General features: G+C 43.6%; 1 protein-coding gene across 1 annotated transcript in view; it reads left to right on the top strand.

Annotated features, from left to right (window-relative positions):
• The first annotated feature begins 22 nt into the window (after nucleotides 1-22).
• The window catches only part of LOC122540040 (translational activator of cytochrome c oxidase 1-like), a 24862-nt gene continuing 8896 nt past the window's right edge, over nucleotides 23-15988 (top strand). The window contains exons 1-2 of the mRNA XM_043675364.1: nucleotides 23-1214; nucleotides 1985-2091. Coding sequence (XP_043531299.1) covers nucleotides 908-1214; nucleotides 1985-2091 — 414 coding nt within the window. The 5' untranslated portion in view covers nucleotides 23-907. The remainder of the gene's footprint in view (nucleotides 1215-1984; nucleotides 2092-15988) is intronic.

Below are 15988 nucleotides of genomic sequence, written 5' to 3'. Positions count from 1 at the left end.
GATGGGTGAGCCATTATAATTGTTAATTTACAAACACCCCAAATTGAATGACTGCAGATATCTTGGAGGTTTGTGGGACTGAAGGAGATTAGAGATACTAAGGGATTTCAAATCAAGGATGAGAATTCAGAAGATTGAGCACAAAATGAACAAGAAAATCAAAACAGTCTAATACAGATGCTATCCTCACGTGTCCACTGTAGCCAGTCTGCAAACACTTTGCTTCATCCATGCCAAAATCTTTATGTTGCCCTCCATTTTGCTACTTTCACTGATTTGTGACAACACGAGTTGAAAGTCTATAAAAATACATTCCTGGAAGAACAGAATTGAAAACAAGAGCATTATGTTAAACTTAGTTGGATCAGAGTACTTGCAGAGGTCTAGACTCCAGAAAGCATACAGAGGAGCCACTGAAAGTGCAAAACAAAATTACAAGGCAGGTGCCATAATGGAGGCTACATCTATCAGGAAAGACAAAAGACTGAAAAGGGGAAGGATGCATCACACCAAGTTCTTTAATTCGTGGAAGATTTGATTGGATAGGCGCAGATAAAACATTTCCATTTGTAGGCAGTCCAAAAAAAGAGCCTGATGGATAAGTTAGTTAATAAATCTAATTTAAGAAAAAAATATTTATTCAGAAAGTGGTGAGAATAAGGAACTCCAGTTTGTAGGGTGTGGTTCAGGTGATTAGTATAGATGCACATGAGAGAAGATGGGGTTTGATGAAGGTAGGTGGAAGAGGCTTGTGGTGAAGCAGAAACATCAATAGTTGGTTTGAATGACCTTTGTGAGTGCAGTAAATTGTATGTAATTCCAGTTTTTCCAGGCTAGTAAACATTTTACTGTGTTGACGATAACAGCATCACCTTCCCTTTTACAGGTGATTAACAGGAACAAAACTATGGCTACAGTTGCCACATTTCGAAATGTTTGCTCATGGAACAGACGATGTCTTCTATTCTCACTGAGATGGTCAGCCAAGTTGCTGCCAAAACCCAGAGTTGTACTGCCCGTGTGCATTCCCTCGTCCAACCAGGCAAGCGGCCAGCATCATTCCTTGTCACAATGTGCCGAGATCCACACGTCTGCTGCTACTTGCGCAGGGCACAACAAATGGTCAAAGGTGAAGCATGTCAAAGGGCCGAAGGATGCTGAGAGGAGTCGGATGTTTGCTAAGTTCTCGATAATGCTTCGCTTTGCAGTGAGAGGTAATATGGGTGCTATACCTGCAGCCCCAGTTCGTTTTTATCCCAATTGCATTTGCTTTTTACTTTTCTCCCCCTGCCTTTTGGTGGCTGAAGCACAATTGATGCAGTGGCTTATTGGCAGTTATAAACTCATTGAGGAGAATTACACAACTGGAAAGTCTGTGTCAAAGGTGACCAATGCTTCATGATCATGTAGAGAGATCTGGATTATCCAAACACACAGTCCAACCCCAATCCCCCACCACCCCCCATACATTCCCACCCGCACAACTGTGTCGTTGAATTGCCAGCATTCTTCCTTTTGGAGTTCAGTTTTAAAACCTTGTACTCGGTGTCCCAGGTGTATTTATATTGTGACATTCATGTGAATGGATAATTGAGCAAGGTGGTCCAGTGTGAGGAAGGCTTGCCAGAACAAGAGAGCTGCAGGAGTAAGACTGGAAGCTTGGTTGAATAGATATTCTTAAAGTTGAAGAGCGAGGGAGCTGTGGGAGCTTAGGAGTGGAATTCCAAGGACTGAACTTACTGAAGGCTGTTGCTTTATGGTAGAGAGTAATGCACAAAGGGTTGGAGTCAGATGGGAAGTGATATAGGACTGGAAATGGCAGGAGTAGATTAGAGCTAATGATTGAATTGAAAACTATTTGAGTCCAACATGTTTTACTAATTTGAACATGCGGTATTGACTCATGGTAATGAGCTAGAGTCACTCCAGTCTCCATGCTGAAGATGCTATGTACAGATCAGTTTTGTTGTGATTTTCTTTGCAGAGGGAGGCCCAGACCCTGAGTTTAACACACAGCTGGCCAATGTCATTGAGCAGTGTCGAGCCAAGAACATGCCCAAAGCATCCATTGAAGCTGCTATCAAAGGGGCAGTAAGTATGATACAGCCGCCTCACTGCTAATTCCAGTTACAATGTCAGGATGTTTCTCTAAACTTCAGTTTTATGCTCCATCTATCACCTCAGGGAAACATGTGTTGCTGATTCATGTTAACCATCCAATGTTGCAATCAAAATGGTGGATGCAGGGGATTTCACCCCAAAAACTACAGAATATCCAAGAAAATTCCATCATGGAAACTACCACTCGAAGAGAATGGAGATGATCTCTGAGCAGCTGCACTTCCAATCACAGGCTCCTTCTCTGGTGCTTCTACTGCTGATTCCCCATCAGTAACTGTGGAGTGGAAGCAGTTCGAGTTGTGTTCCATCTCACAGCTTGTATACTGTGTAGCTTTAAGGGTGGTGATCATTATACCATCATGATATCACAGCACATGGTGGTGCTGATGGTGTAAAAATCTCATTCTCTACCTGACTGAGCTCTGTCCTCTTGCAGCATACCACACTGGTACACTTTACATCTCAATTGCTTGGCTTGAGCCTGTGATTATTAGATACAGGAGCTGAAACAAAACTTAATAGATTTCTTCACTACTATGTACCCACGTCTCATTTTTGTGTTAGTGGAGCTAGCATAAATATCACATGATAGTTGGATGAAAATGTAGATGGGTGGATTACTAAGTTTGCAGATGACACAAAAATGGGTGGAGTTGTGGATCGTGTCGAGGGTTGTCAAAGGATAGTGGTATACAGATCAGTTGCAGATATGGGCGGAGAAATGGCAGATGGAGTTTTATCCGGGTAAGTGTGAGGTGCTGCACTTTGGGATTTCAAATATTAAGGAAAAGTATACAGTTAATGGTAGGATCAGCAACAGCATTGATGTACAGAGGGATCTTGGGGTTCAAGTCCATAGCTCCCTGAAAGTGGCCACGCAAGTACATAGGGTGGTAAAGAAGACATGGCATGCTTACTTTTATTGGTCGGGGAATTGAGTACAGGAGTCAGGATGTCATGTTGCAGCTTTATAAGACTTTGGTTAGACCGCAAGAGCCTGGAGCAGGAGCAGACCATCCGGCCTTCGAGCCTGTTCTGCCAGTCCATAACATTATGACTGATCTTCTAGTGGCATCAGCTCTACTTACCCACCCTCTCACCAGAACCCTCAATTCCTTTATTTTTCAAAAATAAATCGATCTTGGCGTTTACTGAAGTAGCATCCACTACTTCACTGGGCAGGGAATTCCATCGATTTACAACCCTCTGGGTGAAGACGTTCCTTCTCAATTCTGTCCTAAATCTGCTCCCCCTAATCTTGCTGAATTCCAATGAGTATAATCCCAGTCTCCTCAGCTTCCCCCTCAACTCTGGAATCAACCTAGTGAACCTCCTCTGCACCCCCTCCAGTGCCAGTACATCCTTTCTCAAGTAAGGTGATCAAAACAGCACACAGTACTCCAGGTGTGGCCTCACCAGCACCTTGTACAGCTGCAACATAACCTCCCTGTTTTATAACTCAGTTGCTTTAGTAATGAAGGACAAAATTCTATTTGCCTTCCTAATTACTTGTTGTACCTGCAGACCAACCTTCTGTGATTCATGCACAAGAACACCCAGGTCCTTCTGCACAGCAGCATGCTGCAATCTTTTACCATTCAAGTAATAATCCTTTTTACCGTTACTCCGACTGAAATGGGTGATTTCACGTTTATTAACATAGTATTCCATCTGCCAGACCTTTGCCCACTCACTCAAAGTATCTGTGTTCCTCTGCAAAGTTTTACAGTCCTCTACACACTTCGCTCTGCCACTCGTCTTAGAGTCATCTGTAAACCTTGACATACTACACGTAGACCCCAACTCCAAATCATCTACATAAATTGTGAATAATGCTAGTGAGATTTGAGAAGATTTGTAGCTCAGGTTGAGGTTCTGGATGTAGGTTTGCTCACTAAGCTGGAAGGTTCATTTTCAGACGTTTCGTCACCATACTGGATAACATCTTCAGTGAGCCTCCGGATGAAGAACTGATAGGATAGCCCGGTTTCTATTTATGTGTTTGAGTTTTCTAGGGTTTGTAATGTCAATCCCTGTGGTGACATGACTCCCTATGGTAATGCCATTTCCTGTTCTTTTTCTCAGGGGATGGTAAATGGTGCTCAAGTCAATGTGTTTGTTGATAGAGTTCCGGTTAGAACGCCATGCTTCTAGGAATTTTCGTGCGTGTCTCTGTTTGGCTGATTCCAGTTGAAATGGTATCCTTCCTCATCTGTATGTAAGGATATTAGTGAGAGTGGGTCTGGTCTTTTTGTGGCTAGTTGGTGTTCATGTATCCTGGTGGCTAGTTTTCTTCCTGTTTGTCCAATGTAGTGTTTGTTACAGTTCTCACAAGGTATTTTGTAAATGACATTTGTTTTGCTTGTTGTCTGTATAGGGTCTTCCAAGTTCATTAGCTGCGGTTTTGTTGGGTTTGTGGGCTACCATGATGCCGAGGGGTCTGAGTAGTCTGGCAGTCATTTCCGAGATGTCTTTGATGTAGGGGAGAGTGGCTAGAGTTTCTGGGCGTGTTTTGTCTCATTGTTTGGGTTTGTCATTGAGAAATCAGCGGACTGTGTTCGTTGGATACCCAATGAATAATTGTGGCCCCAACACTGATCCCTGAGGCACACCACTTGTCAGCGATTGCCAACCAGAACAGCACTCATTTATCCCCACTTTTTGCTTCCTGTTAGTCAACCAATCCTCAATCCATGCTAATACTTTACCTGTAACACCATGCATCCTCCTTTTATGCAGCAGTCTCTTGTGCGGCACCTTGTCGATTGCCTTTCGGAAATCTAAGTACACCACATCCACTGGGTCCCTGTTGTCCACCTTGCTTGTGATGTCTTCATTGAATTCCAAAATAGAATTTGTTAAGCATGACCTGCCCTTCATGAACCCATGCTGCGTCTGTCTAATGAGACAATTTTTATTGAGATGCCTTTTTATTTCTTCCTTGATAATAGATGCAAACATCTTGCCCATTACAGAGGTTGAATTAACCGGTCTATAATTCCCCATCTTTTGTCTACCCCTCTTTTTAAACAGTGGCATCACTGTTTTCCAATCTGCTGGAACTGCCCCAGAGTCCAGTGAATTTTGAAAAATTGCCACCAGTGTACTTGCTATTTCTCCCTGGGATGCATTCCATCAGGGCCAGGAGACTTGTCTCTCCTTAGCTCCATTAGTTTGCCCAACACTAACGCTTCCGTAATAATGATTGATTCCAGGTCCTCACCTAACTTCGTCACTTTGTCGATTACTGGCATGTTATTAGTGTCCTTCACTGTGAAGACCGATACAAAATACCTATTCAATGCCTCGGCCATTTCATCATATCCCATAACTCAATGCCCCATCTCATCTTCTAAAGGGCCGGCGTTTACTTTAGCCACTCTTTTAGTTTTATATTTGTATAGAAAAGTTTGCTATCTGTCTTTATATTCTGTGCTAGTTTTTTCTCATGTTCTATTTCCTTTTCTTTATAGTGTTTTTTGTGGCTTTTTATTGACCTTTAAAGTTTTCCCAGTCTTCTAGTTTCATGCTACTATTGGCCACTTTATATGCCTTCTCTTTCAATTTGATAGTCTCCCTTAATTCCTTAGACACCCCATGGCAGATTGCTCCTTTTTTTACAATCCTTTCTTTTCACTGGAATATACGTTTGCTGGGCACTTTGAAAAATGACTTTGGAAGTCAACTGTCCCACCATAAAGTCTTTGTTTCCAAGCTACTTTAGCCAAGTCCTCCCTCATCCTATTGGAGTCTCCCTTGTTTAAGTACAGGATCCTGGTATTGGATTTTATCATCACACTCTCCATCTGTATTCTAAATTCAACCTTACTGTGATCACTCCTTCCAAGAGGATCCCTAACTGTGAGGTCATGAATTATTCCTGTCTCATTACTCAGGACCAGATCTAAGATAACTTGCTCCCTCGTTGATTCCATTACATACTGTTCAAGAAAGCTTTTGTGGATACACTTGAACTCCTTCTTAAGGCTACCCTGGCCAAGCTGATTCGACCAATCTACATGTAGATTAAAATCCCCACGATAATAGCCGTACCATCTTTACAGGACTTAGTTATTTATTTGTTTATTGCCCACCCCAATGTGATGTTATTATTTGGTGGCCTATAGACTATGCTTATCAGGGACTACTTCTTCTTAGAATTTCTAATTTCTACCCAAATGGATTCAACTTTATTCTCCATAGAACCGAGATCATCTCTCAGCACAGCCCTGATGTCATCCTTGAATATCAGAGTTATGTCATCTCCCTTACCTTTCTGTCTGTCTTTCCGAATAGTCTGATACCCCTGGATGTTTAACTCTTAGTTGTGACCATCCTATAACCATGTCTCTGTAATGGCTAATGAATCATATTCATTCGCAATGATTTGTGCCGTGAACTCGCCAGCCTTGTTACGAATGCTATGAGTATTCAGGTAAAGTGCCTTTATGCTAACTTTCTTACCTCATGATTTCCGACATCTCTAATAATATCTCCTGAGTTATCCTTCCTTTTTGCTTCTTTCTTTGTCTGCCTGGAACACATGCTAACCTGCTGTTTACCTTTCTATTTACCATCATAATTCCTGTTGTTTTCCCTTCCCTTCTCCTGACTCACTAGTTTTAAACTCCTTGTGATCACCCTATTTATCCTTTTTGCTAGAACACTGGTTTGGATTGGTTCAGGTGGAGACCGTCCCATTGGTACCAATCCCTTCTGATGCCAATGCCCCATGAACCCTTCTTTCCCACACCATTCCCTTAGCCACGTGTTTACTTCCCTAACTTTCTTATCCCTAAGCTAATTTGAATGTAGCTCAGCAGTAATCCAGAGATTACAACCCTTGTGGACCTGTTCCTTAATTTCGTAGCTAGTGCTTGATACTCCACAAACGGGTCCTCCATTCTTGCTTTGCCTAGGTTGTTAGTCCCAATGTGGGCCACAACAACTGGATTCTCCCCCTCCAGCACCAATACCTTTTCAAGCCAGTCAGAGATGTCCTGCACCCTGGCATTGGGCAGGCAACACACCATGTGGGACTCCTGATCCGGCTTGCAAAGGATACCATCTATCCCCCTAATTATAGAATCCCCTGTAACCATCATTTGTCTTTTTGCTCCCTCTGCCTCTTGAATGGCCTCCTGCACCATGGTGCTGTGATCAGCTAGTTCATCCTGCATGCAGACCTTTTCCTCATCCATATAGGAAGCGAACATCTCCTACCTGTTGGATAAGGACAGCACAGTGGCTCAGTGGTTAATGCTGCTGCCTCACAGTGCCAGGGTCCCAGCCTCTGGCAACTGTCTGTGTGGAGTTTGCACATTCTCCCCATGTCTGCCTGGGTTTCCTCCTACAATCCGAAGATGTGCAGGTCAGGTGAATTGGCCATGATAAATTGCCCATAGTGTTAGGTGCATTAGTCCAGGGTAAATATCGGGTTGGGGAATGGGTCTGGGTGGGTTACTCTTCAGAGGGTCGGTGTGGACTTGTTGGGCCAAAGGGCCTGTTTCCATACTGTAGGGAATCTAATCTTAAAAAGAAAGATCAAAAACTGAGACTCCTCCATTCCTGAACTCAGAATCTTCCTACCTGCCTCATTTGCAAATACACCCTGTTGCCCCTGATCACTGACTGAATTTGAATGACTTAATCTACCACCTATGACAGCCTCCTGAAACAGTGTCCAGGTAACTCTATTTTTCCCCTTCTCAGATGTGCCACAGTGTTTGAAGCTCAGATTTCAGATCATCAACTCTGATCCGAAGTTCTTCCAGCAGCCAACACTTGCTGCAGATGTGGTCACTGCCGTTCACAATGGGATCAGCCAGCTCCCATAGCACAGCACCTGTCCAGCCATCTCCACTTAGTTAATTACTTTATATAAACTTATGAGTTAAATAATTTCTAATACTTCTCTGCTATACTCTTTTTCAAAAAACCAAAATTTTTTTTAAAAGTAAATTTTTAACCAATTACATGATTTTTAAAAAAAGAAATAGAAAATCCTTATCTTATCAACACACCACAGGTTGCACTTAAAGTGGTGTGTTCAGTTCTGGTCACCACATTACAGGAAGGATGTGGAGGCTTTGGAGAGGATGCAGCCAAGATTTATCAGGATACTGCCTGAATTAGAGGATATGAGCTATAGAGGGAGACTGGCCAAATTGATTGTTTCCTCTGGAGCAGCAGAGGCTGAGGGGAGACTTGATAGAAGTCTATGACAGTATGTGATGCATTGATGGGGTTGACAGTCAGAATCTTTTCCCCAGAGTTGAAATGTGTAATACCAGGGAGCATGCATTTAAGGTGAGAAGGGGAAAGTCCAAAGGAGATGTGAGGGGCACGTTTTTTACCCAGTGTGGTAGGAGTCTGGAATGTTCTGCCAGGGGTGGCCCAGATGTGATAGGGGCTTTTAGATAAGTGCATGAATATGCAAAGAATGGAGGGATATGGACCAAGGGCAGGGAGAAGGGATTAGTTTAATTTGGTGTCATGTTCAGTACAACATCATGCACTGAAGGACCCATTCCTGTGCTGTTTTATTCTATGTTCTATGGTAGTTGCTAATCAACAGTGTATGATGTCAGCCTGATCGAAGGAGCAGCAAGCAGGATAAGATTGAATGAAAGATATGTTAGCGTGTTTGGAGCTGAGGGTGGAGGTGCTGAGAAATGGATCTACCTTTCAGGAACTCCACGTGTGGAATTTGGGACAGGAGCTGGGGAGTGCATCTGCCAAGGAAAGGCTACAAGGAAGGGGAGGCTGAGAGAGGATTAGGGGAGAAAGGGGAGAGTGCAAGTAAGTGTGGTGGGGGGGGGGGGGGTAGACAAAGGCTGCAGGAGGGGTTGGGAGGGATGTGGAACATATTTGAGGTAAAAATATTGACTAGATTACCAGGAAGAAGTCCTTGCTTTTTTTTTCTTAGTGTGGTGCTGTGGGATCATTCAGGTCCACCTGATGGAGCACATATCAGTTTAACATTTCATTTGAAAGCTGGAACCATTGGCATTATGATACTCCCTTCATAGTAAGACCATAAGATGGAGGAACAGAAGTAGCCCATTCAGCCCATTGAGTCTAGTCCATCCTTTATTGAGGGTATAGATGCTATAGGAACAATAGAAAGGAGGGCAAGAGAGGAAGGGGATTGGTGTCTTTGAGTATGTGCAGGGAAGTTACTTGGGTGGAACTGAAAAATAAGAAAGGGATGATCTTATTTGGAATGTACTATAAATCCCTCAATAGTCAGTGGGAAATTGAACAAATTTGTAAGGAGATCTCAGCTATCTGTAAGAATAATATGATAGTAATGATAGAGGATTTTAACTTTATAAACATAGGCTGAAACTAGCACAGTGTTAAGGGCTTGGATGGGAAGGAATTTGTTAAGTATGTTCAAGAACATTTTCTGATTCAGTATGTGGATATACATACTAGAGAAGGTGTAAAACTTGACCTACTCTTGGGAAATAAGGCAAGTGACTGAGGAGTAAGGGAGCACTTTGGGACCAGCGACCATAATTCTATTACAGGGCGACACCCATATCCCTGGGTCCAGTTACCGTGGTTTCACTTACTCGTGGTTTACCATGGCCAGAACATGTAAATGGGAATGTTCCGGATCCAGGGACAAGGAGGCTGCCGGGGAGGTAGGTTTCCCATTGAAATGAATGGGTTTCAGCCTTCCATGTTAGGTCCTGGAATGTATTCCCCCCCCCCCCCCCCCCCCCCCCCCGTGGGTATGGGGGCCGGGGGGGGGGGGGGGGGGGGGGGGGGGAGGTTCTACTGGAGTTTTACAATAGGGATGGAAAAGGATAGACCAGATCGAAAAGTTAAAGTTCTAAACTGAAGAAAGACCAAGGTTGATGGCATTAGTCAAGAACTTCCAAAAGCTGATTAGGGGCGGGTGTTCACAGATTAAGGGATGACTAGAAAATGGGAGGTCTTCAAAAATGAGATAACAAAAGTCCAGACACAGTATATTCCTGTTAGGGGGAAAGGCAAGTCTGGTAGATATAGGGAATGCTGTATGACTGGAGAAATTGAGGTTTTGGTTAATAATAAGAAGGAAGCATATCTCAGGTATAGAGAGCAGGGATTGAGTGAATCCTGAGAAGGGTATAAAGGCAGTAGGTGTATAATTAATAGGGATATCAGGAGGGGGAAAAGGGAACATAGCTTTAGCAAATAGAGTTAAGGAGAATCCAAATGGATTCTAAAAATACATTAAAGACAAAAGGGTAACGAGGGAGAGAATAGGGCCCCTCAAAGATCAGCAAGATCAGCTTTGTGTGGAGCCGCAGAAAATGGGGGAGATACTAAATGAGTATTTTGCATCAGTGTTTACTGTGGAGAAGGATATGGAAGATAGAGAATATGGGGGAATAAATAGCGACACCTTGAAAATTGTCCATATTACAGAGGAGGAAGTGCTGGATGTTTTAAAATGCATAAAGATGGATAAATCCCCAGGACCTGATCAGGTATAATCTAGAACTCTGTGGGAAGCTAGAGAAGTGATTGCTGGGCCTCTTGCTGAGATATTTGTATCATTGATAGTCACAGGTGAGATGCTGGAAGATTGGACATTGGCTAATGTGGTGGCACTGTTTAAGAAAGATGGTAAGGACAAGCCAGGGAACTATAGACCAGTGAGCCTGACGTCAATGGTGGACATGTTGCAGGGAATCCTGAGGGACAAGATTCACAGGCCTTTGGTAAGGCAAAGACTGGTTATGGATAGTCAGCATGGCTTTATGCATGGGAAATCATGTCGCACATACTTGATTGAGTCTTTTGAGGAAGTGACAAAGAGGATTGAGGGCAGAACAGTGACTGTGGTTTGTATGGACATTAGTAAGGCATTAGACAAAGTTAGATCATGGTAGACTGGTTAGCAATGTTAGATCACATGGAATACAGTGAGAACTAGTATTTGGATACAGAACTGGCTCAAAGGTCGGAGACAGGGTGGTGGTGGAGGGTTACTTAGATTAGAGGCCTGTGACCAGCGGAGTGCCTCAAGGATCGGTGCTGGCTCCACGACTTTTTGTCAATTATATAAATGATTTGGATGTGAATGTAGTAAGCTTGCAGATGACACCAAAATTGGAGGTGTAGTGGACAGTGAATGTGGTTACCTCGGATTACAAAGGGATCTTGATCAGATGGGTTAAAGGGCTAGGAGTGGCAGATAGGGTTTAATTCAGATAAATGCGAGGTGCTGCATTTTGGAAAGGCAAATCAGGGCAGGACTTCTATATTTAATGGTAAGGTCCTGGGGAGTGTTGCTGAACAGAGACTTTGGAGTGCACATGCATATTTTCTTGAAAGTGGAGTCTTGGGTAGATAGGATAGTGAAGGCAGCATTTCATATAGAACATAGTGCAGCACATGCCCTTCGGCCCTCGATGTTGCGCCGACAAGTAAAACCAATCTGAAGCCCATCTAACCTACGCTATTCCATTCTCGTCCATATGTCTAACCAATGACTATTTAAATGCCCGTAAAGTTGGCAAGTTTACTACTGTTGCAGGCAGTGTGTTCCACACCCCTACTACCTACACCTACACCTCTGAGTAAAAGGTATGCTTGTCTTTATTGGTCAGTGCATTAAGTGTAGGAGTTGGAAGGTGATGTTGCCGCTGTACAGGACATTGGATAGGCCACCTTTGGAACTGAGTTCAATTCTAGTCTCTCTATCAGAAGGATGTTGTGAAACTTGAAATGGTTCAGAAAAGCTTTCTAAGGATGTTGTCAGAGTTGAACGGTTTGAGCTTCAGGGAGAGGCTGAATAGGCTGGGGCTGTTTTCCCTGGAGTGTCGGAGTCTGAGGGTGACCTTAAAGAGGTTTATAAAATCATGAGGGGCATGGATAGGATGAATACATAAGGTCTTTTCCCCAGGGTGGGGAGTCCAGAGCTAGAGGGCATAGGTTTAGGGTGAGATGGGAAGGATTTAAAAGGAACCTAAGGGGCAACATTTTCATGCAGAGGGTGGTGTGTGTTTAGAATGAGCTGCCAGAGGAAGTGATGGAGGCTTCCTCCACCAATAAAATGATATCCAGATGGGTATATGAATAGGAAAGGTTTAGAAGAGTATGGACCAAGTGCAGGCAAATGGACTAGATTAATTTTGGATATCTGGTTGGCATGGATGAGTTGGGCGGAAGGGCCTGTTTCCATGCTGTGCCTCTGCATGGATGAGTTGGGCGGAAGGGCCTGTTTCCATGCTGTACGTCTGCATGGATGAGTTGGATGGAAGGGCCTGTTTCCATGCTGTACCTCTGCATGGATGAGTTGGACGGAAGGGCCTGTTTCCATGCTGTACCTCCGTGACCCATGAGATCATGGCTGAACTCACCATCATTAACTCCTGGTTTATACCCTATAACTTTTAATTCTCTTCCTGATTAGAAATTGGTCACTCTCAGCTTTAAATACCCATATAAATCCAACCTTGAAGGCCCATTATGGTAAAGAATTTCACACGTTCGCTACTCTTTGTGAGAAAGAAATTCCTCCTGGTCAGTGTCTTAAATGGGTAACTCCTTACTCTAAGATTACACCCTCTGTTCTTAGACATTCCTACAAGGTGAAACAATCTCTCCACATCTACTCTGCTAAGCCCCCTAAGAATCTTCTATGTTTCGATGAGGTGACCTTCATTTCTTCTTAACTCCAACGAATACACACCTAACTTGTTTTAACCTCTCCTCATAAGAAAATCCCTCCAATACCAAGGATCAACCAAGTGAACCTTTTCAGTACTGCTTCCAATGCCAGTTTAGCTTTCTTTAATAAGGAAACAAAACTGTTGATATTATTCTAACTGTGATCTGACCAGAGGGGCTCAAGGGGCTGAATGGTCTACTCCTCCTATCTTTTATATTTGTGTGTTACCCATTGAATTTGGATGTGAGTTTTTTGAGATTTATAAATCGGAGTGTCACATTGGGTTGTGTGTTCAAATCTCTAGAGTGGACTTCAGCGCCACATCCTCTGAGAATGCTATTTCGCTGGAGATCAGGATAAATCACTTGGCCCCCACCTCTCTTGGCGTTTTAGTGTGTCTTCACCCTGAGTTGAGATGATATATAGGGCACTGTGCAGACGAGGTGGATATGTGACTGCAGTCTCTGCTGGTTTTTCTCTTTTAACGTTTACTCAGTCTATACGTGGCTGAGACCCAGGTAGATGGGATCTGTAAAGTGTCATTGTATGCTTGTACTGCCTGGCAGAAGGACCGGTGCAGCACAGGAGCAGGCCCTTTGCCCAGCATGTCTGTGTGGGCCATGGCGCCATTCTAAACTAATCCCATCTGCCTGCACATGGTCCGTTTCCTTCTATTCCCTGCCTATTCGTATGTCTGTCCAAACGCCTCTTAGATGTTGCTGTTATATCTATTTCTATCACTTTCCCTTCCAATGCTTCCAGGCACCTACCACCGTCTGCGTAAAACAAAAACATGCCTCGCACATCTCCTTTAAACTTTCTCCCATTCACCTTAAACTTACATCCCCCAACATCTGGCATTTCCACCCTGGGAAAAATACTGACTGCCCAGCCTATCCATGCCTTTCTTAATTTTATGTACTTCTATTAGATCACTCATGAGAATTATCCCAAGTTTGTCTAACGTCTCCTCACATTCAAATTCTGATCCAGGCAACATCCTGAGAAACTTCTTTTGCACTCTCTCCTCTGCATACTCCCTGTGGTGTGGTGACAAGAACTGCACACATTACTCCAAATGTGGCCTGACTAAAGTTTTATTAGGCTGAAACATGACTTGCTAACTGCTTCCTTTTATATTTCTCAAGAGTCTAGTCTGATTTCAGTTTCCTAAACCTGTCATATGCCTCCTTTTTCTTTTTTTGATTATTTGTCATCCAAGATTCATGAAGTTCTTGAATCTTAGATCCTTACAGGAACATGCTGGTCTGAACTCTGATCAGCTGGCCTTAAAAAGACTCCCACATGCCTGATGTGGACTTACCCTGAAACAATCACCCCAATATAATTTCTCCAATTCCTGTCTAATAATGTTGTAATTAACTTTCCTCTAATTTAGCACTTTCACCTGACGACCGGTCTTATTATCTATAACCATCTTAAAACTTGTGGAATTATGTTCACTGTACCCAGAATGTCCCGCCATGAGATTTGATCATCTGGCCAGGCTGATTCCCCAATGCACTCTCTTCCCTCATTGGACTATCTACATATTGCTTCAAGAACCCTTCTGGATGTGCCTAACAAATTCTGCCCCATCTAAGCCCCTGCTACTAAGAGTTCCAGGAGAAAGTGAGGACTGCAGATGCTGGAGATCAGAGTTGAGAATGTGGTGCTGGAAAAACACAGCAGGCCAGGTAGCATCAGAGGAGCAGGAGAATTGACTGTTTGGGCATAAGCCCTTCCTCAGGAATGATGGCGTTATGTCTGAAGCTTCAATTCTCCTGCTCCTTGGATGCTGCCTGACCTGCTGTGCTTTTCCTGCATCACACTCATGACGAAGGGAGTCCCAGTCAATATTGGAAGTTAAAATCACTTACTACAACAGCACTCATACTGCTGTCACATAGAACATAGAACATTACAGTGCAGTACAGGCCCTTCAGCCCTTGATGTTGCGCCGACCTGTCATACCAATCTGAAGCTCATCCAACCTACACTATTCCATGTATGTCCATATGTTTGTCCAATGGTGACTTAAATGTACTTAAAGTTGGCGAATCTACTACCGTTGCAGGCAAAGCATTCCATACCCTTACTACTCTCTGAGTAAAGAAACTACCTCTGACATCTGTCTTATATCTATCACCCCTCAATTTAAAGCTATGCCCCCTCGTGCTCGCCATAACCATACTTGGAAAAAGGCTCTCCCTGTCCACCCTATCTTAACCCTCTAATTATCTTATATGTCTCTATTAAGTCACCTCTCAACCTTCTTCTCTCTAACGAAAACAGCCTCAAGTCCTTCAGCCTTTCCTCGTAAGACCTTGCCTCCATACCAGGCAACATCCTGGTCAGTCTCCTCTGCACCCTTTTCAAAGCTTCCACATCCTCCTTATAATGTGATGACCAGAACTGTACAGAAGTGTGAGGTGATTGCACTAGAGTTTTGTACAGCTGCAGCATAACCTCATGGTTCCGGAACTCGATCCCTCTATTAATAAAAGCTAAAACACTGCATGCTTTCTTAACAACCCTGTCAACCTGGGTGGCAACTTTCAAGGATCTGTGTACCTGGACACCAAGATCTCTCTGCTCATCTACACTAGCAAGAATCTTACCATGGCCCAGTACTTTGCATTCCGGTTACTCCGACAAAGTGAATCACCTCACACTTGTCCGCATTAAACTCCATTTACCACCTCTCAGCCCAGCTCTGCAGCTTATCTATGTCTCTCTGTAACCTACAATATCCTTCGTCACTATCCACAGCTCCACTGACCTTTGTGTCATCTGCGAATTTACTAACCCACCCTTCTACGCCCTCATCCAGGTCATTTATAAAAATGACAAACAGCAGTGGGCCCAACACCAACCCTGCGGTACACCACTGGTAATTGGACTCCAGGGTGAACATTTCCCATCAACCACCACCCTCTGTCGTCTTTCAGCAAGCCAATTACTGATCCAAACTGCTATATCTCCCACAATCCCATTCCTCCGCATTTTGTACAATAGCCTACTGTGGGGAACCTTATCGAACACCTTGCTGAAATCCATATATACCACATCAACCGGTTTGCTCTCATCTACCTGTTTGGTCACCTTCTCAAAGAACTCAACAAGGTTTGTGAGGCACGACCTACCCTTCACAAAACCGTGCTGACTATCCCTAATCAAATTATTATTTTC

This window comes from Chiloscyllium plagiosum, chromosome 33 (assembly GCF_004010195.1).
Source record: "Chiloscyllium plagiosum isolate BGI_BamShark_2017 chromosome 33, ASM401019v2, whole genome shotgun sequence".
Lineage (NCBI taxonomy): Eukaryota > Metazoa > Chordata > Chondrichthyes > Orectolobiformes > Hemiscylliidae > Chiloscyllium > Chiloscyllium plagiosum.
This window is presented reverse-complemented; position numbering and strand designations above follow the sequence as displayed.